The sequence below is a fragment of the Schistocerca americana genome, chromosome 2 (assembly GCF_021461395.2).
Source record: "Schistocerca americana isolate TAMUIC-IGC-003095 chromosome 2, iqSchAmer2.1, whole genome shotgun sequence".
In the NCBI taxonomy this organism is placed as follows: domain Eukaryota; kingdom Metazoa; phylum Arthropoda; class Insecta; order Orthoptera; family Acrididae; genus Schistocerca; species Schistocerca americana.
In genome coordinates, this window is record NC_060120.1 from 328,228,704 (window position 1) to 328,253,886 (window position 25,183).

Here is a 25,183-nt window from a genome sequence, read left to right on the forward strand (position 1 = left end):
TAATATGGTCACCACCACATCCATGTCAGTTTCATTAGCATAGAGAAAAATTGTAACAACATATTGAATATGGTCACTACAGAGCCTTAACATCCTTTTAGCATGTGGCAGCCCAATAGCATTGCTCATAAAGTCAATGTCTCCCTCTTTCTTTGATAAAGTAATTATTGTGCCAAATGTGTTCTTAGAGATTGTGTTTGTACTGCTATTTTTAAGATTTAAGTGCAGACCTGAGAAGAATATCAACACCAGTACCATATTATTCTTGCATTAAAGCAAGTGATATAGTCAATGCTATAGCTTATCTACATTTAAATTACTTGGAATTTTTTTTATCGGATTTACAGAGACAAATTTATCATATTTACAGAGACAAGGAAGTTTCCACTAAAACTGATTGGATAAGTTTGTCAATTATTGCAGGGTAGTTTCACAACTTTTGGCAGAAATGGATGGTGTACAAAAGTCAACTCAGATATTTCTCATTGGAGCAACAAATAGACCTGACCTGATTGATGCTGCTCTCTTGAGACCAGGAAGGTAAGGAAAGTGGATGGAAGAATCTAAACTCTCAAGAAAACAAGTATGTTGCTGTCAGTTATGAGATCTTGTTATTACAGTGTGTATTTCTTTAGAATAAATTATTTTATTTCACTCATTATTTCTATAGAACTCTGCAGCTGTTTAAAATGATGGTACTGTTATTTTGAATTTCATCATTTGTTGTTGTTAGCACAATGCCAGCTCAGTAGTTTGTTTAAATTGTGGGTTTAAAGGAATGCTTTTGTGAAAAGGTGGAAATTTCACATGGTTTTTTTTATGATTTTTCTAAAAGGCCTAACTCAATAACAGTGCCTCAAATCACTACCTTCAACTTTTGGTGATCAGTCGCCCTTCAGGGAAGACTATTTGCAACTGGTTTTCAAAATTTCCTCATGCTTGTGCTTCAGTAAATGATGAATTTTGTGTAGATTGACTAAAATCACGCATTGTTTCAAATAACGTCAGTACTGAAACTTCGTGGCAGATTAAAACTGTGTGTCGGACCGAGACTCGAACTCGGGACCCTTGCCTTTCGCGGGCAAGTGCTCTACCAACTGAGCTACCCAAGAACGACTCACACCCCGTCCTCACAGCTTTACTTCTGCCAGTACCTTGCCTGCTACCTTCCAAACTTTACAGAAGCTCTGCTGCGAGCCTTGCAGAACTAGCACTCCTGAAAGAAAGGATATTGCGGAGACATGGCGTAGCCATATCCTGGGGGATGTTTTTAGAATGAGATTTTCACTCTGCAGCGGAGTGTGCGCTGATATGAAACTTCCTGGCAGATTAAAACTGTGTGTCGGACTGAGACTCGAACTCGGGACCTTTGCCTTTCGCGGGCAAGTGCTCTACCAACTGAGCTACCCAAGAACGACTCACACCCCGTCCTCACAGCTTTACTTCTGCCAGTACCTCGCCTCCTACCTTCCAAACTTTACAGAAGCTCTTCTGCAAACCTTGCAGAACCAGCACTCCTGAAAGAAAGGATATTGCGGAGACATGGTTTAGCCACAGCCTGGGGGTGTTTCTAGAATGAGATTTTCACTCTGCAGCTGAGTGTAGAGCTCTTGCCCGCGAAAGGTAAAGGTCCCGAGTTCGAGTCTCGGTCCGGCACACAGTTTTAATCTGCCAGGAAGCTTCATATCAGTGCACACTCTACTGCAGAGTGAAAATCTCATTCTAGAAACATCCCCCAGGCTGTGGCTAAGCCATGTCTCCGCAATATCCTTTCTTTCAGGAGTGCTGTTCGGCAAGGTTTGCAGAAGAGCTTCTGTAAAGTTTGGAAGGTAGGAGGCGAGGTACTGGCAGAAGTAAAGCTGTGAGGACGGGGCGTGAGTTGTGCTTGGGTAGCTCAGTTGGTAGAGCACTTGCCCACGAAAGGCAAAGGTCCCGAGTTTGAGTCTCGATCCGACACACAGTTTCAATCTGCCAGGAAGTTTCATATCAGTGCACACTCCACTGCAGAGTGAAAATCTCATTCTAGTTACGTCAGTGCTGTGTACAGCATGATTGTAGAGGATCAACATGTGACTTTATGTTGCATAGAGACATCCCTAGGCATTTCAAATACTGCAGTACATTCAATTTTGCTTAAATATTCACCTACAAAATGCATATGTTTTCAGTGCAGGCTTTGTTCACATGACTAATCACTGTATTAGGTGGGAAACTTGTGCAAAGTGTGCTGGTCCCCATGCCAGCTGCACTTGCAAGAGAAGGAAAAGCAAACCACCACAGTGATGCAGCTGTGGTGTTGACCATGTTGCTGGCTGGAAGGCTGCAAAGCTTTTCAAGATTTCTATAATGGTTCCAGACTGGCCAAGGCACAGAAGGAGGAAGTGCAATTCATACCCCCTTGTGGCTGAGCAACCAAGACACCTTGCAGGAGGTGAAGCTGTAATAGCACAGCTCCGCCATCACTGGGTCACCAGGTTGAATGGAGAGGAGGAGTGGCCGTGGCTTGTGATGCAGCATAGGAGGGATGACAGAGTGGAGGAGGTAGGAGGTTCCAGCCAACCTTAGACCTGCTGTCTCATCATCCCACTGACAGTATGGTGACAATCCCAACACAGAGGTCCCCAAACTGTGCGGCAATGCCCAGCGAGGACAACCACAGCCAGCACAGCTCCTGCAGTGCTTGAGAGAAGCTGCACTGATGACCACAAGGTTGAAGCAGTTGTGAGTGCCATAGCCACTAGTGACTCAGGTGCTCTAAGTAGCTCATGGGACTGCCACGTAGAAAGGACTAACAATCTTTATGACATTCATGAGCAATGGAACAGGTATTGAGCAAATTGCATGATACCTGCTACTAACTCAGCCATGTCCTTTGGTGATCTTTTGTAGGTAGCAGTCAAGTCCATCAACTGCCCTTCCTATTTGTCCAGTTGCCACAGAGGTTTTTTCCTCATGGCACTCACATGACACTTTTTTCTCTCTGTCCTAAAGCTGCCATTTTTCAACTATTTTCTGTCAGTTATCTCCTCAGTGGGCCCATATTATTGAGTGATCAGACCCACATGAACAGACAGTATCGCAATCCCACACCCTGTGACACCTCAATAGAATGTGTGACAGTAGAACTTTATTTGATGGTTATCATGCAAGCTCAGGTGTGAAGGGTCTCAAATTGTCGGTGGGTTCCTCATAATTTGATAAAAACTCAAAAACATGCTCATGTCAACTGGTGTAGGGAAATGCTGAAAACATTTGACCAAGGAAATACAAAATCTTTATACAACATCATAAATGGAAGTGAATATTGCATAAATTTATATAAGCCAGAAACTAAGCAGCAGTCAACTGTTTGAGTATTGCAAGATGAACTGATACCAATGAAAATGGTTCTTACAGACGGTACATCCAAGAAGACAGTTGTCTGTTTTCTTGGTTACAATGAACATGTCACAACCACTGCATTAAGTAATTGGAGAACAGAAAATACTGAATAGTGTACAACAAAGCTGAAGTGATATTGGCATATGGTGAGACTGGAAGAGGAAAGAGTGCCAAAAACATAATTTCTAAAAGCTTAATTAGAAAGAAATCACAAAGAAGACCCAAAAAGAGATGTAGAGGTTCATAGAGAAGGTGATGGAATTCATAGAGAAGGTGATGAAAAGGGAAGGTGTACTTAAAGAAGGAGAAGATTAGTGAAGACACAGATATAAATGGAGGTTCTTGATTCAAAACCTAACTCAGGAAACTGAAAAGAAGTAGCAGTAGAAGAAGAAAAAGATGCTGAATGGTATACAGCAGTTTATTTTTACCATAAGTCATTAATCAAAAACATAGCATCATTTTCCATTAAACAAGGAAATAATTTTTAGATTTGGATAATGCGTTTGATTATATGGAAAGGAATAAAATGTTTATCATTCTATGGGAGAGTGGGATCAACTACAGGAATCGGAAGACAGTCCATTGTTTTTATTTGAAGCAGACTCGGAGCAAGACTATTATTTGTGTATTTCAGTTTTCTTACCTATCTATCTTGTTCCATTCATGTCTGTCTGGCATTCATGGACTTGGTATTTTAGGAATAACAGAAAATTGAGACAAAATAAGTTCTGCAATAAATTTCATGCAGTAATAGAGAATACACTGTTCAAAAATCCCAAGATCAGTTGGCTTACTTCAAATTGGCCTGTAGACAAGGGAATGTTTCAGACTGGATTACATCTTGATGAGGCAGAGATTTGAAATGAGACTGTGGATTGTAATGTATGCTCAGGAACAGATGCAGATTCAGATCACAGTTTAGTAAAGATGAAGTGTAGGCAAAAGTTTAAGAGAATTGTCCAGAAGAATCAGTGTGGAAGTAAATGGGATACTCAAGTACTGATGAATCATGAAATGTATTTGAAGTTCTCGAAGGCTGTAGGTACTATAATGAATAAAACAATAGGCAGCTCTGTTGAAGAGAAATAGACATTCCTAAAAATATCGGTCACAGAAGTTGTCAGACAAATATAGATACAATGAATGTAACTGTAAAGGAACCTTGGCTAATAGAAGAAACATGTCAGTTGAGTGAAGAAAGAAGGAAGTACAAAAATGTTCAGGAAGAGATAGGAATACGACTATATAAGTCACTTAGGAATGAAACATAGGGCATGAGCAGGGAAGCTAAGGTGAAATGTCTGCTGGAAAAATGCAAAGAAATACAAACGTAAATGATCATCAGAGTACTGATTCAGCATAGAAAAAAATCAAAACAACCTTCAGTGAAATTTAAAAAAGGCAGTAATAAAATTAAGATTTCAAGAGGAATTATGCTGTTAAACACAAAGGAGAGAGCTGATAGGTGGAAAGAATATGTTGAAGGCATCTGTGAGGCAGAAAAACTGTCTGGTGATGCAATAACAGACAAAACAAGAGTTAATGGCGAAGTCATAGGGGATTCAGCATTAAAAAATTTAGAGCTTTGGAAGACTTGTAATTAAATAAGGCAGAAAGCTTAGATAACATTCCTCTGGATTTTTGTTTAAATAACTGGGGAACTGGCAACCAAATTACCATTTAACTTGGTTTGTAGACTCTATGAGTCTGGAAACATACCACCAGACTTGCTCAAAAATATCATCCATAGAACTACCAAGTTAACTAGGGCAGAGAAGTGCAGGGACTATCCCACAATCAGCTTAAACTGCTCATGCATCAAAGGTGCTAAAAGAATAACATACAAAAGAATGGACAGATAACAACCAGTTTGGCTTTAGAAAAAGTAAAGTCATCCGAAATGCCGTTCTGACATTGTGCTTAATATACACGATGTAAGAAAAATCAAGACACATTCATGAGATTTATTGACTTTGAAAAAGCCTTCAATAATGTAAAAACATGCAAGATGTTGGATATACTGAGCAAAACAGGCACACGCTGTAGAGAAAGATGGGCAATTTACAGCAGCACCTGGACCCATGTTAAGAAGCACCAAGAACAGGAAGCCCTCACAAAAGGACCAAAATTTTTGATACACATAGGTAGGAAAAAAACAGTATGACTAATACAGCAGTAGATTCAAAGAAATTCCATTTAAAAATACTGCATCAAAATGTTCAATGTGCATACAACAGATCAGAAGAATTAGAAGTGTTATTAGCTGCTTAAGTTCCCAAAATTTTCATAATGACTGAGTATGGTTTAAATGAGAATGAATTAAAGGTCTTCAATCTAACGGGTTATAAAAATGTAGCATATTACTGCAGAACTGTGCATAAAAGTAGGGGAGTGGCAGTATATGGAGACAGCAAAATAGGGGATTGCAGTTGACAGATCACAAACTGTACAGAATTTTGCTTTGAATCAGCAGCAGTATAAATAAAGTTCATGGGGGAAAAATGCCTTTTAATAAGAATATACTGATTACCAAGCTCATGCATTGAAAAAAGTTTACTGGAAATTGATGTGATACTACATAAAGTCTCGAAGCAATACACTCATGTAATAATAGCTGGTGACTTAAATATAGATGTGCTTAAAGTCAGTGGCTACACAAGAAGTTTTCAAGACATTATAAGGACATACAATCTCCAGTATTATGCAACAAATTCAACAAGACATACAGAGACATCTATCACATTAATAGTCCTTGCTCTCAAATATACCTAAAGAGAGACAAAAAGTTCAGGTTCTATATACTACTGTTGCAGACCATTTTGGACAAACATTTGAACTGCGAGATCACATAAAAACTGAGGAAAATGTAGTGGTTGAATTTAGACAAACTAATCTTGAAAAATCTGAGGAGTCTAGAATTTTTGCTAAAAGAAGAAAATTGGGATGGTATGTACATGTAGCACGGTGTAGATAAGAGCTGGGAATCTGTCTGCGGTGTATTAAGACACCATGTAAATACAGCCTGTCCTAAAATATTCAGAACTATTAGGGGTAAACCAAACAAAAAATGATTCACTGCAGGGGGGGGGGGGGGGGGGGGGGAGAGATGAACTGATTGAACTCTTTGAAACATATCAGAAAGGAAAAGGGCAGGTCAACTCATGAGGGTTATAAGTGCAACAAGAAAGCATACACTAGGATGATAAGAAAAGCAAGGACTAGCCACCGAAAATCTGAAATACAAACTTTTTCTAACATCTCTAAAACAGTCTGGAACTATATAAATGAAAACATCTACATCTACATCCATACTCCGCAAGCCACCTGACGGTGTGTGGCGGAGGGTACATTGAGTACCTCTGTTGGTTCTCCCTTCTATTCCAGTCTCTTATTGTTCGTGGAAAGAAGGATTGTCGGTATGCCTCTGTGTGGGCTCTAATCTCTGCGATTTTATCCTCATGGTCTCCTCGCGAGATATATGTAGGAGGGAGCAATATATTGCTTGACTCCTCGGTGAAGGTATGTTCTCGAAACTTCAACAAAAGCCCATACCGAGCTACTGACCGTCTCTCCTGCAGAGTCTTCCACTGGAGTTTATCTGTCATCTCCGTAACGCTTTCGCGATTACTAAATGATCCTGTAACGAAGCGTGCTGCTCTCCGTTGGATCTTCTCTATCTCTTCTATCAACCCTATCTGGTACGGATCCCACACTGCTGAGCAGTATTCAAGCAGTGGGCGAACAAGCATACTGTAATCTACTTCCTTTGTTTTCGGATTGCATTTCCTTAGGATTCTACCAATGACTCTCAGTCTGGCATCTGCTTTACTGATGATCAACTTTATATGATCATTCCATTTTAAATCACTCCTAATGCGTCACCCAGATAATTTATGGAATTAACTGCTTCCATTTGCTGACCTGCTATATTGTAGCTGAATGATAAGGGATCTTTCTTTCTATGTATTCGCAGCACATTATACTTGTCTACATTGAGATTCAATTGCCATTTCCTGCACAATGCATCAATTCGCTGAAAATCCTCCTGCATTTCAGTACAATTTTCCATTGTTACAACCTCTCGATATACCACAGCATCATCCGCAAAAAGCCTCAAAGAACTTCCGATGTCATACGCAACGTCATTTATGTATATTGTGAATAGCAACGGACCTACGACACTCCCCTGCAGCACACCTGAAATCACTCTTACTTCAAAAGACTTCTCTCCATTGAGAATGACACGCTGCATTCTGTTATCTAGGAACTCTTCAATCCAATCACATAATTGGTCTGATAGTCCATATGCTCTTACTTTGTTCATTAAACGACTGTGGGGAACTGTATCGAACATGTTGTGGAAGTCAAGAAACACGGCATCTACCTGGGAACCCATGTCTATGGCGCTCTGAGTCTCATGGACGAATAGTGCGAGCTGGGTTTCACACGATCGTCTTTTTCGAAACCCATGCTGATTCCTACAGAGTAAATTTCTAGTCTCCAGAAAAGTGATTATACTCAAACATAATACATGCTCCAAAATTCTACAACTGATAGATGTTAGAGATATAGGTCTATAGTTCTGCCCATCTGTTCGACGTCCTTCTTGAAAACAGGGATGACCTGTGCCCTTTTCCAATCCTTTGGAATGCTACGCTCTTCTAGAGACCTACGGTACACCACTGCAAGAAGGGGGGCAAGTTCCTTCGCGTACTCTGTGTAAAATCAAACTGGTGTCCCATCAGGTCCAGCGGCCTTTCCTCTTTTGAGCGATTTTAATTGTTTCTCTATCCCTCTGTCGTCTGTTTCGATATCTACCATTTTGTCATCTGTGCGACAATCTAGAGAAGGAACTACAGTGCAGCCTTCCTCTGTGAAACAGCTTTGGAAAAAGACATATAGTATTTTGGCCTTTAGTCTGTTATCCTCTGTTTCAGTACCATTTTGGTCACAGAGTGTCTGGACATTTTGTTTTGATCAACCTACCGCTTTGACATAAGACCAAAATTTCTTAGGATTTTCTGCCAAGTCAGTACATAGAACTTTACTTTCGAATTCATTGAACGCCTCTCGTGTAGCCCTCCTCACATTACACTTCACTTCGCATAATTTTTGTTTGTCTGCAAGGCTTTGGCTATGTTTATGTTTGCTGCGAAGTTTCCTTTGCTTCCGCAGCAGTTTTCTAACTCGGTGGTTATTGTGCCACGGTGGCTCTTTTCCATCTCTTACGATCTTGCTTGGCACATACTCATCTAACACATATTGTACGGTGGTTTTTAACTTTGTCCACTGATACTCAACATTATCTGTACTTCAGAAAAAACTTTTGTGTTGAGCCATCAGGTACTCTGAAATCTGCTTTTTGTCACTTTTGCTAAACAAAAAAATCTTCCTACCATTTTTTATATTTCTATTTACGGCTGAAATCATTGCTGCAGTAACCGCTTTATGATTGCCGATTCCCCGTTCTGCGTTAACTGTTTCAAATAGTTCTGGTCTGTCTATCACCACAAGGTCTAATATGTTATCACCAAGAGTTGATTCTCTGTTTAACTGCTCAAGGTAGTTTTCAGGTAAAGCACTTAAAAAAATTTCACTGGATTCTTTGTCCCTGCCACCTGTTATGAACGTTTGAGTCTCCCAGTCTATATCCGGCAAATTAAAGTCTCCACCCAGAACTGTAACATGGTGGGGAAATCTACTCGAAATATTTTCCAAAGCAGCCTTCAGGCGCTCAGCCACAACAGCTGCTGAGCCAGGGGGGCCTATAGAGACATCCAATTACCATGTCTGAGCCTGCTTTAACTGTGACCTTCACCCAAATTATTTCACATTTCGGATCTCGACCAATTTCCTTCGATACTATTGCACTTCTTATCGCTATAAACACGCCTCCCCCTTCACTGTCCAGCCTGTCTCTGCGGTATACATTCCAATCTGAGTTTAGAATTTCTTTATTGTTTACATCTGGTTTCAGCCAACTTTCTGTCCCTAGTACTGTGTGGGCATTGTGACCGTTTATAAATGAGAGCACTTCTGAGACCTTTCTATCGATGCTCCCGCAGTTTACTATTAGCAGATTAATATTGTTACTCCCTGTTGCATTTTGCCTACTCCTACCTTGCTGCGTCTCAGGAGGCGTCTTGTTGGGCCTAGGGAGGGAATTCTCTAACCTAAAAAACCCACATGTGCACTCCACACGTACTCCGCTACCCTTGTAGCCACTTCCTGTGTATAGTGCACACCTGACCTATTCAGGGGGACCCTACATTTCTCCACCCGATAGCGGAGGTCGAGAAATTTGCACCCCAGATCTCCGCAGAATTGTCTGAGCCTGTGGTTTAAGCCTTACACTCGGCTCCAAACCAGAGGACCGCGATCGGTTCTGGGAACAGTACTACAAATAGTTAGATCAGATTCCACCCCATGAGTGAGGCTTTCCGCCTTCACCAACTCCGCCAACCGTCTGTATGAACTGAGGATGACCTCTGAACCCAGACGGCAGGAGTCATTGGTGCCGATATGACCAACAATTTGCAGTCGGGTGCACCCAGTGCTCCCTATCGCCGCCGGCAGGGCCTCCTCCACATCTCGGATGAGACCGCCCAGCAAGCAGACAGAGTGAACACTGGGCTTCTTCCCCGACCTTTCCGCTATCTCCCTAAGGGGCTCCATCACCCGCCTAACATTGGAGCTCCCAATCACTAATAAACCCCTCCCCCCGTGTGCCTGCTCGGACCTTGCTGAAGGAGTGGCCACATGTCCACTCACAGGCAGAGTGGGCGATGCCACACGGCCAGCCTCCACATTGACCCTCCGCCTCATGCGCCGCGAACGCCACTGAACCCGCCACTCCCCTTGGGGAGAGGGTGGCCCAACCGTGCCCGGTACCCATGAAGATGTCTCGACAGCAGGGACAGTGGGTGAAGCATGTAACACCTGGGGTGTACCATGCAACGCACCAGACTCCCCACTGCCGCTACACTCTGAGGCAGCAGCCTGAAGACGGCTGACAGCGGCCATCAACACGCTCAGCTGTTCACAAACAGTGGCCAGCTCCTCCTGCGTCTGTACACAGCAGTCACACATCCTATCCATCCTAAGAAATCAATTTACTGTAGAGAGTTAATCAACTTTTAACTAGACTGCTAATTCACTAAAGGCGGCTGATAGTTGTAGAAAACAATGAAAATAGCACTACCTGTCTCTGGACTGTATTCAAAACAAACACTAGCACTACTGGCACTGTGGCTGACTAAAGGGACTCTCTCTGACTGCATTCAAAACAAACACAAAATCTATGGAACGCTATTACTAGCACTCGACAATTAAAGCTTCCTAAAAGCAAAAACACACGGAAGAGGAAGTGACAAGTAAGAAAAATACAGTTAATACTTAAATTAATGTAGCTCGCTGCACAGCAGACATGACACAGACGGCAGTTATGACGACAGAAAAGAATTGCATGCATTGAAGGGAAAGAAGTGACCAATCCACAACAAGTGTACAATATCTTCAACCAGCACTACACAGCTGTAGTGGAGAAACTTCTGAAACAAAAAAAATCTGTACCAAAAAGAATGAAAAGTCCCAAAAAGGTGGCTGAGAGTTTATACGTCCTCCCTACAGATGAATTGCAAGTTCTTACAAAAAATTGGAGTACTAAAAATAAAAATACAGAATGTCTGAATGGCATCTCAGCAAAAATGGTCAAACACTGTACTAGATATCTTGCTAAGCCTCTAGCATTCCTGATAAATGTAGTAATGAAGCAAGGAGTACTCCAGAAATGTTTAAAGATAAGTAAAGTTGTGCCATTATTAAAACGAGGGGATAAAGGAGACTCCAGAAACTATAGGCCCATAGTGATCACACCTGTTCTGCCTAAAATAGTAGAAGCAGTGATTGAAAATAGATTTATAAACTTCATAGAGAAGCATAATATCTCAAATGAGGCACAACATGGGTTTAGAAAGGGAAGATCCACTAAGACTGCAGTGACAAACTTCATAACACACGTCAGTGAGGTATTGGATCATCATAAGAAAGTATGTAGCATCTATGCAGACCTTTCAAAAGCTTTTGACTGTGTGTGCCATAAAACTCTTCTACAGAAGGTGGACTGCTGTGGTGTAAGAGGGAAAGCTGCTGATATTATAAAAACCTTTGCTGAAAATGGACAACATTGTGTTAAAATAAAACCATAAATTTGGAAATACAGAGTGAAATGTTTACTCTGATTTTCTGCAGGTAAAATATGGAGTAGCTCAGGGTTCAGTATTATGGCCTCTGTTCTTTATCTTATGTATAAATGATATGCCCACTGCTGTAAATGAAAAAGTGATCATGTATGCTGATGACACAACTTTACGAGTATGTAGTGACTTAGTGAAGGAGTTGGAGAAAAAGAGCCGGTGAGAACTTGCAAATGGCAGAAAGGTATTTTACAGAAAATAACTTATTGATCAACAGGAAGAAAACTGTGTATACAAATTTCAAAACAAACAGAACCAACAGAGCAGAGGAATTTACTCTCTTTGTTGGGGATATACACTTAGATTCAGTGGACTGTAACAGGTTTCTGGGTGTAGACGTGGACAAATTTCCGTCATGGGGAAACCACATTGACAGGATCTGTTCCAAAATAAGTACAAATACGTTTTTAATGAAAAAATGTGCTACACAGTGGACACACAAACTCTACTTAAAATGTACTATGGACTTATTTTCCCACACGTTGTACTGTATCCCAATATGGGGTGGTGCAGCAGATGTACATGTACAAAGAATCCTAAAACTTCAAAAGAAAGCATAGATAAACTGAAGTCTTGGGAATCCTGCAGAAACTAATTCAGGGAATTAAAATATTAACTGTACCAAGTTTGTTCATATACTAGACAATACTTCTAATGGTAGATTGTACAGCATCTCTGGACAGAGACTTTCATGACCACAACACAACATCCGGAGAAAATTACCACACCTGTGGTAAAAGATTGAAAGTGACAGTCAGAGACCCTACAGCTGCAGAAGCTTGTTTTATGACAGACTACCATCTAACATCAAGAGCGTAAAGGAACTGAGCACCTTCAAAAGAAAAGTCAAGGAACACACCACCTCTGGGTGCTAGTGTATGGTGAAGCAGTACTTGTTGGCAAATCCATAGGACAAATGTAAGTTGGAATGTCAAATTTTCCTGAAATAAGGAAAAGGAAAACAAACTGTAGTGCTGAAAATACTGAAGAAAACATACAGACCATGATGTAGTGTTGCAATAATGTATAAATGTCCTATTATTTCTGTGCAGTGAGTTTAACACAGATGAACTAAAAAAATTAGTCTTCAGTTCTTCTAAATGTACCATATTTACTCGAATCTAAGCCACACCTGAAAAATGAGACTCGAAATCAAGGGAAAAAGAATTTCCCGAATCTAAGCCGCACCTGAAATTGGAGACTCGAAATTCAAGGGGAAAAAAAAAATTTAGACCGCACCTCCAAATTGAAACAAAGTTGGTCCATTGTAACATGAGGCACAATTTAGGTCGAATGGATGAAGATACAGCTACAGTAGTTTGGTTTGAGTGTAATCTTAACAGTTAAGCTTTACCAAGTAGCCATTGCTATGTGTCAGGCGCTCCGTCCGTGTTTATACGGGTACCCTTCCTTTATCAGGTGCTTCATCTGGTTTGAATTGATTGCTTATTTTACTTTGATCTGATAAGTGCTGTTCTCGTTTTTATAGGTGTTTACGTCACTCTAAGCTGAAAATGCATTCTTGTACTGTGTCATGCATTGTTTGTCGCATTCTGATAATGAGTGTTCATGACCTGTCGCCGCTCGCGGAATGACTTGCTTTTCCGCACGCTACTACCGCTTACAAAAAAGATATCTCATAAGCGAAACAATAGCAGGAGGCTGCTATTTGTTGTTACTTACACTGCTACTTTCTTTGATAATGATCAACAATAACCAAATAATAGACTGCGTAGGATAGACAATGTTCTGAACGTGAGTTTAGTGAAAATTTTTCTACGTTTGAAAATCTTTGCAGACGCCTCTTTAGTACATTACATTCTGCACAGAAATTACTCATCTTAGATTTAAAAATCTAGTCAGTTGTGGTGCTTCATTTCTAACTGTATCAATTTTCATCAGTCCGTGGCTCGTGGTCTTGCAGTAGCGTTCTCACTACCCGCGCACGGGGTCCCGGGTTCGATTCCCGGCGGGGTCAGGGATTTTCTCTGACTCGAGATGACTGGGTGTTGTGTGTCTTTCATCATCATTTCATCCTCATTCACTCGCAAGTTGCTGTAGTGGCGTTAAAGAACTTGTGGAGCGGTGGCCAAACCGCCCCACGAGGGGTCTCCCGGCCACCAATGCCACACGCTTATAATAATAATAATATTCAGCATAAGAATAATACGAATATAAACATGACATGATATGTATATTCTTCCACGTTTGCTGTTGTCTTTCTCTAGTTTTGTAGTTTATTAGGCAGACAGGATTTAAATGAGATAGCAGCAAACACGAAAGAATACATGGCATAATAAATACATTCTTCTACCTTTTCTTTTAATTTATTTACTGACACAGAGGTTTCAGCACCAGTATTTATCTTCGTGCCTGCAAAGCATGCCTGTGTAGCGATACATATAATCACCGGCAGAAGTTAGTTGTGGCGGCACCTACCAACATTTTTCAGAACTTCCGCTTACTTTGCACTTGATTCTAAGCTGCAGGTGGGTTTTTGGATTACAAAAACCGGAAAAAAGTGCGGCTTAGATTCAAGTAAATATTGTATTACTTATTATTGTTAGTAGTACAAAAAAAAAAAAAATAGACTGTAGAGTTTCCCTATGTTTACTAAACTGTCACATAAATCAGTGCAGGCTATAATATTTCACTGAGTAAAAATATTACAAAATTATTTAATGTATCAAATGACAAATTTCCAAGAAATTTGTTTATTTCTGTGTAAATTTGCAACATAACATGTCTAAAATCATGGATCAATGGATATAAAAAAAACTAGAACTATAACAGTATATACAAGAACCCTAAGGAAAAATAAGAATAGAAGACTAAGAACAAAATGCCCAGATTAAAAAGGTTTAACAAACTTAGCTATAATGTTCAGTCTGTCCATCGAAGAGGCAGTGACAGAGATAAAAGAAAGTTTCAGAAGTGGGATTAAAAATTCAAGATGAAAGTACATCCATTATTAGATTTGCTTATGGCATTGCTATCCTCAGTGCAAGTGAGGAAATACTGCAGGATCTCTTGAATGGAGTGAACAGTCTAATGAGCACACACCATCAATTAAGAGTAAACTGAGTAAGGAAAAAATGAAGAATTTCAGAAGTGAGATTAACTATATACTTAGATAAAAATTAGGGATCACAAAGGAGGCGAAGTAAAGGAATTCTGCTATCTTGGTAGGAAATTACACATGCCAGATGAAGCAAGGAGGATATAAAAAGCACAGTAGCACAGGAAAAGAGGCCCTTCCTTGCAAAAATAAATTTGCTAGCACCTAAGACAGAATTTAATTTGAGCAAGAAATTGCTGAGAATGTATCTTTGAGTTCAGTATTATATGCAAGTGAATCCTGGACTGCAGGAAAACTGGAAAAGACGAGGACTGAAACATTTGAGATGTGGTTCTACAGAAGAATGTTGAAAATTAGGAGGATCGATAAGATAGAAAATGAGGAGTTTCTCCTCAGAATGAGTGATGAGAGAAACACATGGACAACATTGACAGGAAGAAGGGACAGTATGACAGAACATGGGTTAAGATGTCAAGGAATAACTTCCATGATAGTTGAGGGAGCCATGGAGAGTAAAAACTGTTGGGGAATATAGAGATTGAAATACTCATGTAGCCATCAAATGATCAAGGCTGTTGGGTGTGAGGGTTACTCTGTGATGAAGAGGTTGGCACAGGAGAGGAATTCATAGGGCCTGGAGCAAACCAGTCAGAAGACATGAGCACTCAAAATAACACGGCATTTTTCCTTACTCATATTTCAGATACATGATCATCTTGATCTCTTGTTTTGTCTTCAAGTTTATGTACATAAAAGACATGAAAACATCTGTCACAACAATTTTTAAAAATATATAGCCAAAGTATCATATTAGCAAATTATAGTCAATTATTGTGCCTTACAATGTAGGCAGTTTTCTATTTGTTATGTGATTGTATCACATGTAAAATAATTCAGACCTTTCAAGCTGCCTTAATAGTAGCATTTGTTATTTTTTTTCTTGTCTTAAATTTTTTCTGTTGTGTGTCATTGTTATGTTGAATACATCAAATTATTGGAGTGGAAATTCTACTCAAATTTTTGTGAAGTTTTATAGAGAAAGAAGAATGAGATGCACATTCCCAGAGGTTGGAAAAATCACTCCAATCTCTGTACCAAAGACTTGAGAAGCATAGTTTCCAGCAGCTTTTCCTTCTCTCCATCTCCTGCAATTTTCAAGCTCATTCTGCTCCCTGTCTTTCAGTTGTTTGAGATGAAACTGTTAATTAAAACCAATTTTTTTAGATGTTGTTTGTGCTATCCCTTTTGTTGCTTTGCTTAGTAGATTCATTAATTCTGGTTCAAACAGTGTTACATTCTAGTCACAAAACCATAAACATCCTAAATAGCTCATATAGAAATTAGCTTAGAAAAATTTCATATTCAAGCTAAACTTATACCTCATACATTCTCATTTTTTCTCTCTGTTGACAGGTTTGATAAACTGCTCTATGTTGGAATGTGTGAGGACAGTGAAACAAAACTTAGTGTGCTGAAGGCCTTAACTAGAAAGTAAGTGAAGAGAAACAAAAACATTTATGGATAGATCATACTCATTGGAATTATTTCACAGTAAATTTTCCATTAAGGTACAGGAAGGTTGTTCAAGGAAGTGCTGTTTAGTGATAGTTTGACGATATTATTTACTTCTCGCCTTCATTGTATGTAAAGGAAACACACATATGGGATAAAGAAGAATCATTGGAAATAGCACAAAAGTTTTGAGATGAAGATGTGGTTATGTGGCTGTAGAATGTCAGAAATTGGTTTCAGGTCCAAGACTGTGGTGGTGGTGGTGGTGGTGGTGGTGGTGGTGGTGGTATGTATGGCACAAGGCTCTTATAGCAACTAATAACTGAACTTGGAAGAAAATTAATGCTGTGAAAGATAGTGCAGTATAATCTTAGTGAGCTTTTATTGATACTGGCAGTAATTACATGAATAATAAGCAACAACAATTCTATCTTGTAAAATTGTTTACCTGCAGAAGATTAGTTCTGATTTGTGCATGGACACAAAATGACAAGATATAGTGGTAAGTAACTGCAGGCGGAGGGAAGGCCACTGTATTGGTTACTTTTTAGACTCAGTGCTGATTGCTGCACGAAAGAACTGGCCCTTTTAATACCATCACTTTATTGTAGTTCTCTGAAACAATGGAGAGTCTCCTGTGATTAGAAATTATCACAAGCTATTAAAGTTTTTAAGAAGAGTCAAAGAACATCTGCACAGCATGGAGTTAATGTGCTGTATAAATCTGCCACATGTGTATGATCATCTCTGATGATCTTTCTGAAAACTGAGTAATTTCATTGTAAAAACCAACAAGGATTCTGTAAACTCTAATCATGTGCAACCCAACTCACTCCTTAGCTTATGAGACCCAAAATAATGCAGATACTGGGACCTAAATTAATACACATTCCTCAACTTCTGCAGAGTCTTTGATTCAGTTCTGAACTGCTGTCTAGTTAACAAAAAAATGAGCTTGTTTGATGCAGATAAGACTGTGGCCAGATAGAAGATGTTCTAAAAAGGTGGATGGCAATTGATACACATCAGAAAAATCCTAAGGAAGTGTAAGTCATTCAAGGAGAATCTCTTTTACAAAACCCTCATCCTCTGTTTCTTCAGTATTGGGCTTTTACCACACTGGATTGGAGGACAGAAAAGATTTTGAGAGAAGCTGCACACTTTATCATAGATTTGCTTCAAGAAGTTCAACAGAGTTCATTAAAAGATGCCACAGGAAAGGTGTTGCATTTTGTGGAGAAACTTATTATTAAAATTCTAAGAATACTTAGTAAAAGATAGGGCAAGAGAGGTATTACTTACTCAAGCATACATCTTCATAATGAGCATTGGTGGTAAAATTAGAGATGTTTGAGGTTATGTGGTGATATACTAACAGTTGTTCCTCCAATGCACTGTTGAGATAGTAGCTGATGGTTAAATGTGTAGCTGAACAAATTGTGTGCTTAGCTTATTCACAAATGCATGACCAGTGTGGCATGGATTTCAGAACAAAATTGAATGGACTGAAGACATGTCATTCTATTGAAAGGTATGTTACTGCTCTGGTTTTCAATACGCGTGATATTATGAAGTATTGTCCTTGTTTCAGTGTACAACGAAAGCAGGTTGAAAATATAGATCTACATCTACTTCTGTACTCTGAAAGCCACTGTATGGTATATAATGAAGGGTCCAAAGTGTAGTAGAGGAAGTGTGTCTAGTATCTTGGGTCTCATTTCTCTTGCCTGTGCTGTTTCTGTTTTTCTCTGTTGTCATTTTTAATGGTATCCTTCTTTCCCACATTTTCTCTGGTGAATGAAGACTGTCCTTTTATTATGGTATGTTGATAACTTTTGCTTTTGGATCATCTAATGAGGAAAACAGGACTACAGAAGCTGAAGAATCTCCTCTTTATTTATCCTGAAATTCATCTCCGTGTTTCATGTTTCAATGCAGTGAAAAGGAATAAAGATGGCAAAGCTGTCATCAACGTGAAGCTGGGTTTGAATATCACAGTTCTTTACTAGGCATGGTCTTACTACAAGCTTTTGCTTTCCTCTGACCTTTGAACTTACTTACCCAGCAGTTAAGGTGAATCTGCAGTTTAAGATGGACTTCAAACCACAGTACAACTCAGAGTCTTTCATGGTAACAAACATTGCCATAGCTGAAAGAAGTGATGACTGACTGATAAAAATCGTAAGACTCACTGGGGACTGAACCTCAGACCTTTTCAACCATAATCTGGAACTTTGCCACTGGCCACTGTGTCTCACACTATAAAATACTAGGAGGCTAAAAGCAACAACAGACTTTCATTTACTGATGCTTCAGGAGGAAGCATATGGATGTGCAATTAACACAATAAACAGGAATTAACTTGAATGAAAATTTACAGGAACAATTAGTAACAATATCCCGTGCAAGACCTTTAGCATATTTCTTCAGCATTTCTTTGTCATGTGACCACTGGACACTTGTAATTGGTGGCAGTTAGAACACCTGTACTGCTGCTTAAAAAGAAAAATGTGTTTATGAAGTATCAGTTCACATGGACAATTGTATGAAGAGTAATTAGCAAACAGAACTTGGTATCATACTCACAATAGAGAGATATGACAAGTAGAAGTAACATATGGAGTAATTCAAGGAAATTTGCTGGATCAGTCACTCTTCACAATGTGTAAAAATGACCTTCTGATAATTTCAGTAGCTCTCTGAAGTTCTTCCTAATTGTCACAGATATGTTTAGGGAGATCACACATTTTTAAAATTATTTCAAAATATAGAATACCTGCAGATGATGAACATTGAATGCAAGTACCAACAGCTGGTCCTCAGCGTAAGTAAATGTGAATAAACAAACAAAAATGTATAATATTTATTTTATACATCATAACCAATCAATTACTGAGAACAGTCACAATCGTCAAGTATCTACAAACAGTGATCTGGATCAGTTGTGATGAAAAAACCACATACATATGGTTGTGGGGAGACATAAGTCAGAATGAGGTTCACTGCAAGAATCCTAAGAATATATGAGTCAGGCACATTGGATGTTACATTTAAAACTCACTGCTGATTACTGCTTGAGTACTGTTCATCAGTCTGGAACCCTTTGCAAGTTGGATTAATTAAAGAGATAGAGGAGATTCAGACAAGAAATGCACAGCTTGTTAGACTCCTTTAGTCAGCACAGAATAGTGTAGGTATTCCAACAAATCCTTTGATGAAATAGCTTACTCTTAAGAGCCCAAAAATAATTTTTGAAGAATAACCAATATAGAATTTCCTTCCGCACATACTTCATAATGACCATGACTGTAAAATTAAGAGTCTTTTGTGCTATGCAGAGGTAACTAATAGCTGTTCCTCACATACACAAATAGAGTTGGAGTGGTTGAAAACTATGCTGGCATACTTTTTACTCCTTGCCAGACTTCTGGTGCACCTAGCTCCATGTATAGAAACTGGCTTTCGTGTTCATAATTCTTAATGACTAGGTAACACAGATGTGAAACATCTAACTGCCATGTCACACACTTCACTATTCTAATGTAATGTAATCTTAATTGACATATATGTGCCGGCTGCTGTGGCCAAGCGGTTCTAGGCGCTTCAGTCCAGAACTGCGCTGCTGCCTAGGTTGCAGGGTTGAATCCTGCCTCGGGCATGGATGTGTGTGATGTCCTTAGGTTGGTTAGGTTTAAGTAGTTCTAAGTCTAGGGGACTTACGTCCCATAGTGCTTAGAGCCATTTGAACATATATGTGAACGAAATTAGATTTTATTCATAACAGTTAGTTACCAGTGTTGAACCTAGTCTTGAGATTGTTATGAATAACCAGTAAGACAAACTACTCTGGATAAGAGATTAGGATACTGAAATTTAGGTTCCTTGAGAAATTAACAAAGATTTTTTTCTGTTTCAATTTATGTTTCTTTCTCTTTTCTCTGATTTACATAAAGAAAACTATACTTTTTTTCAAACCTGTATGTATTTGTTCTTTCCTCCATTCATTCACTGACTCATGCTCCATAGATCCCATCAAGGTGGAAAACCTTCAGGGAAGTAGAATGTGTCATATTGTAAACTGAAAAAGGGAAGAATCTGTATAAGAAATAATTTCTGTACACTATCTCAGTGATGAAGTATCGCTGCCTGCTATATATGTTTTTTTTTTCTCAGACTGGTTAAATTTAACATAATAAAATTAACAGTAAAATCACTACTTAAGGAAAAACGGACACTGCTTCTTCAGTTGTAGTAAGTATTTGCTGTTTAGCTACTACTATGAGTTAAATATTTATCAAAGAATATCTGTTAGCTAAATGCTACAAGTATTGAAACCTATTTGCAATGAACATAGCTATTTGTGATGCAGCTAATAGGAATATTCAATCCTTGAATCTCAGTAATCAGATGTTACATAAGAGAAATGGCTTGTAAAGCATGTTTTAATTTTGTTTTGAATTTTTAAGGATTCCAAACTTCTTTCTGTGTGTTTACTCTAAACCAGGAGACAAAGTCTACATAGGAATTATATTTTTCTGTTGAATTATAGTTGTGCAAGTAACTGTTCATATGAAACTGATTTTAGGAACATATGCCATTGTGGAGTAAATATATTGAGAAAAGTGACTTTAAGAATTCCAAGACCTTCAAAGAGGTTATCTGCTTTTGTATTATTCTTCTTGCTCATGTTTGCGGAGGAATGCTTAGTTTTCTTTATTTATGTTACCACAGGATAGTGGAGGATATACTTCTGTTTGTTTCAAATTGTGATAAAGCTTTTCTACTTTAATGGGATGTAGAAAAAGATTGTGGATCAATTCTCTTGTATACTTTGACTCATTGTGGCAAAAGACTATTTTTGCCCTTGGAAAACATAAACAGCATGTCCATCCTTCTATGCTTTTTTCAGGGAAATGATTATTTTCCAACCATGGTGTTCGTTGTGTGATGATTTTATACAGGGGAGGAATATCCTGCCTCACTACGCATGTACTATATACAGGTAGAAGCTCTCTGAGTAAAGTAGCACTCTCTTAACACTTCACCTACCAACAAACACATTCATAATGGTTACCATTTTGCAAGCAGTAACCAGTCATAAATGACAACAGACAGTTCTCCATGTGAGCAGAAAAGCTGCCAGTGTATTCCAGAGATGAATCTACACAACAAGAAACATTATTTCATATATTATGTAAAAATCCTTGATAATCTTTCTGAACACTTGCTAACATGTGAATGATTAATGTTGGGCAAGTTCAGTTGATGCTTTCCTTTTTTTCTGTTGTAGCCAACAAAAATGGAGAAGGGTACCAATATCTGTGAATTAATTGGAACTTTTCCCTTTCAGTATTGATGGTTTGTCACTATATGGTCACCAGACTGTAGATGGGTTATTATTTCAAGCTGTATTTGTATTTCACAGCTTACATCCATGCTCTTTAATTATTTTATGATACTCATTTTTACCCCTCCATGAACCATGGACCTAACCATTGGTGGGGATGCTTGCGTGCCTCAGCAATAGAAATAGCCATACTGTAGGTGCAGCCCAATGGTGGGGCATCTGTTGAGAGGCCAGACAAATGTGGCTCCTGAAGAGGGGCAGCAACCTTTTCAGTAGTTGCAGGGGCAACAATCTGGTTGCTTGATTGAACTGGTCTTGCAACATCAACCAAAATAGCATTGCTGTGCTTGTACTGTGAACAGCTGAAAGCAAGGGCATGCAGCTTTACTGTATGGTTAAATGATAAGGGCATCCTCTTGGGTAACATATTCCGGAGGTAAAATAGTCACCCATTCGGATCTCCAGCTGGGGACTACTCAGGAAGACATTGTCATCAGGGGAAACAAAACTGGCATTCAACGGATTGGAGCATGGAATATCAGATCCCTTAATGAAGTAGGTAGGTCAGAAAATTTAAAAAGGGAAATGGATAGGTTAAAGTTAGATATAGTGAGAATTAGTGAAGATCACTGGCAGGAGAAACAAGACTTCTGGACAGGTGAATACAGGGTTATAAAGACAAAATCAAATTGGGCTAATGAAGGAGTAGGTTTAATATTGAATAAAAAAAATAGGAGCACAGGTAAGCTACTATGAACAGCATAGTGAACTCATTATTGTTAACAGGATAGACACAAAGTTCACCCCTACCCCAGTAGTACAAGTTTATATGCCAACTAACTCCGCAGATGATGAAGAGATTGAAGAAATGTATGATGAGATGAAAGAAAGTTTTTAGATTGTTAAAGAAGATGAAAATTTAATACTTACAGGGGCCTGGAATTCAATAGTAGGAAAAGGAAGAGAAGGAAAAATAGTAGGTGAATGTGGACTAGGGGTAGGGAATGAAAGAGGAAGCTGCCTGGTAGAATTTTGCACAGAGCATAAGTTACTCATTGCTAACACTTGGTTTAAGAATCATGAAAGCAGGTTATATACGTGGAAGAGGCCTGGAGACACTGGAAGGTTTCAGATAGATTATATAATGGTAAGACAGAGAAGACATTTCCAGGGGCAGATGTGGGCTCTGACCACAATTTATTGGTTATGAACTGTAGATTAAATCCAAAGAAACTGCAAAATGGTAGGAAGGTAGATGGGATATGGATAAACTGAAAGAACCAGAGGTTGTAGAGAGTTTCGGAGGGAGCATTAGGGAATGATTGGCATACAGGAATACAGTAGAAGAGGAATGGGTAGCTTTGAGAGATGAAATAGTGAAGGCAGCAGAGGATCGAGTAGGCAAAAAGACAAGGGTTAGTAGAAATCATTGGGTAACACAAGAGATATTGAATTTAATTGACGAAGGGAGAAAATATAAAAATGCAGTAAATGGAGCAGGCAAAAAGGGAACAAATGTCTCAAAAATGAGATTGACAGGAAGTGCAAAATAGCTGAGCGGAATGGCTAAAGAACAAATGTAAGGATGTAGAAGTATATATCACTGGGGGTAAGATAGATGCAACCTATAGGAAAATTAAAGAGACCTTTGGATAAAAGAAAACCACTTGTATGAATATCAAGAGCTCTGATGGAAAACCAGTTCTAAGCAAAGAAGGGAAAGCAGAAATGTGGAAGGAGTATGTAGAGGGTCTATGACTTGAGGTCAGTATTATGGAAGTGAGAGAGGACATAGGTGAAGATGAAATGGGAGATATGATACTGTGTGAAGGATTTGACAGAGCACTGAAAGATCATTTTGTTTGAACTACTGATAGCTTTTGGAGAGCCAGCCATGACAAAACTCTTCCATCTGGTGAGCAAGATGTAGGAGACGGGTGAAATACTCTCAGACTTTAAGAAGTATATAATAATTCCAATTCCAAAGGACGCAGGTGCTGACAGGTGTGAAAATTACCGAACTGTCAGTTTAATGAGTCACGGTTGCAAAACACTAACACAAATTCTTTACAGACGCATGGAAAAACTAGTAGAAGCTGACCTCAGGAAAGATCATCTTGGATTCCATAGAAATGCAAGGCAATACTGACACTATGACTTATCGTAGAAGATAGGTTAAGGAAAGGCAAACCTACATAATAGCATTTGTAGGCTTAGAGAAAGCTTTTGACAATGTTGACTGAAATACTCTCTTTCAAATTCTGAAGGCGGCAGGTGTAAAATATAAGGAGTGAAAGGTTATTTCTATAGAAACCAGATGGTAATTAAAAGAGACGAAGGGCACGAAAGGGAATCAGTGTTTGAAGAGGGAGTGAGACAGGGTTGTAGCCTATCCCCGATGTTGTTGAATCTGCATATTTTGCAAGCAGTCACGGAAACAAAAGAAAAATTTGGAGTAGGTATTAAAATCCAAGGAGAAGAATAAAAACCTTGAGGTTTGCCAATGACGTAATTCTGTCAGAGACAGCAAAGGACTTGAAAGAGATTTTGAATGGAATGAACAGTGTCTTAAAAGGTGGATATAATATGAAATTCAACAAAAGCAAAGCAAGGATAATTGAATGTACTTGAATTAAATCAGGTGAGGCTGAGGGAATCAGATTAGGAGGAGGAGGAGGAGGATATTAGTGTTTAACGTCCCGTCGACAACGAGGTCATTAGAGACGGAGCGCAAGCTCGGGTTAGGGAAGGATGGGGAAGGAAATCGGCCGTGCCCTTTCAAAGGAACCATCCCAGCATTTGCCTGAAGCGATTTAGGGAAATCACGGAAAACCTAAATCAGGATGGCCGGAGACGGGATTGAACCGTCGTTCTCCCGAATGCGAGTCCAGTGTGCTAACCACTGCGCCACCTCACTCGCTTCAGATTAGGAAATGAGACTTAAAATAGTAGATGAGTGTTGGTATTTGGGCTGCAAAATAACTGATGGTGGTCGAAGTAGAGAGGATATAAAATGTAGATTGATGATGGCTGGGAAAGGGTTTCTGAAAAAGAAAGATTTGTGAACATCGAGTATAGATTTAAGTGTGATGAAGTCTTTTCTGAAAGTATTTGTATGAAGTGTAGCCATATATGGAAGTGAAATATGTATGATAAACAGTTTGGACAAGAGGAGATAGAAGTTTTTGAAACGTGGTGTTAAAGGGAATACTGGGGGTTAGATGGATAGACCATGTAACCACTTGACTAGAAGAAGGGATCAGTCGGCAGGACACGTTCTGAGGCCTCAAGGGGTCACCAATTTAGTATTCGACAGAAGTGTGGATGGTAAAAATCATAGATGGAGACCAAGAGATGAATACATTAAGCACATTCAGAAGGATGTAGGTAGCAGTAGTTATCCAGAGCTGAAGAGGCTTGCACAGTATGGAGTAGCATGGAGAGCTGCATCAAACCAGTCTCTGGACTGAAGATCACAACAACAACAACATTAATTTTTATGCTCATTGTACCCACAACTGCCAGGGAGATTATTATTGTTGGTGACAAAATCAACAAAACTTTGGTAGACTTGAAACTGTGCTATTATAATTGCTAATGTGAAGA

The 25,183-nt window shown here is 39.2% G+C and overlaps 1 protein-coding gene across 1 annotated transcript in view; it reads left to right on the forward strand.

Moving 5' to 3' along the window:
- Positions 1 to 25,183, forward strand: part of LOC124594804 (peroxisome assembly factor 2) — a 153,457-nt gene that overhangs the window by 123,377 nt on the left and 4,897 nt on the right. The window contains exons 8-9 of the mRNA XM_047133234.1: positions 424 to 540; positions 16,132 to 16,209. Of these exons, the coding sequence (XP_046989190.1) occupies positions 424 to 540; positions 16,132 to 16,209 (195 nt within the window). The remainder of the gene's footprint in view (positions 1 to 423; positions 541 to 16,131; positions 16,210 to 25,183) is intronic.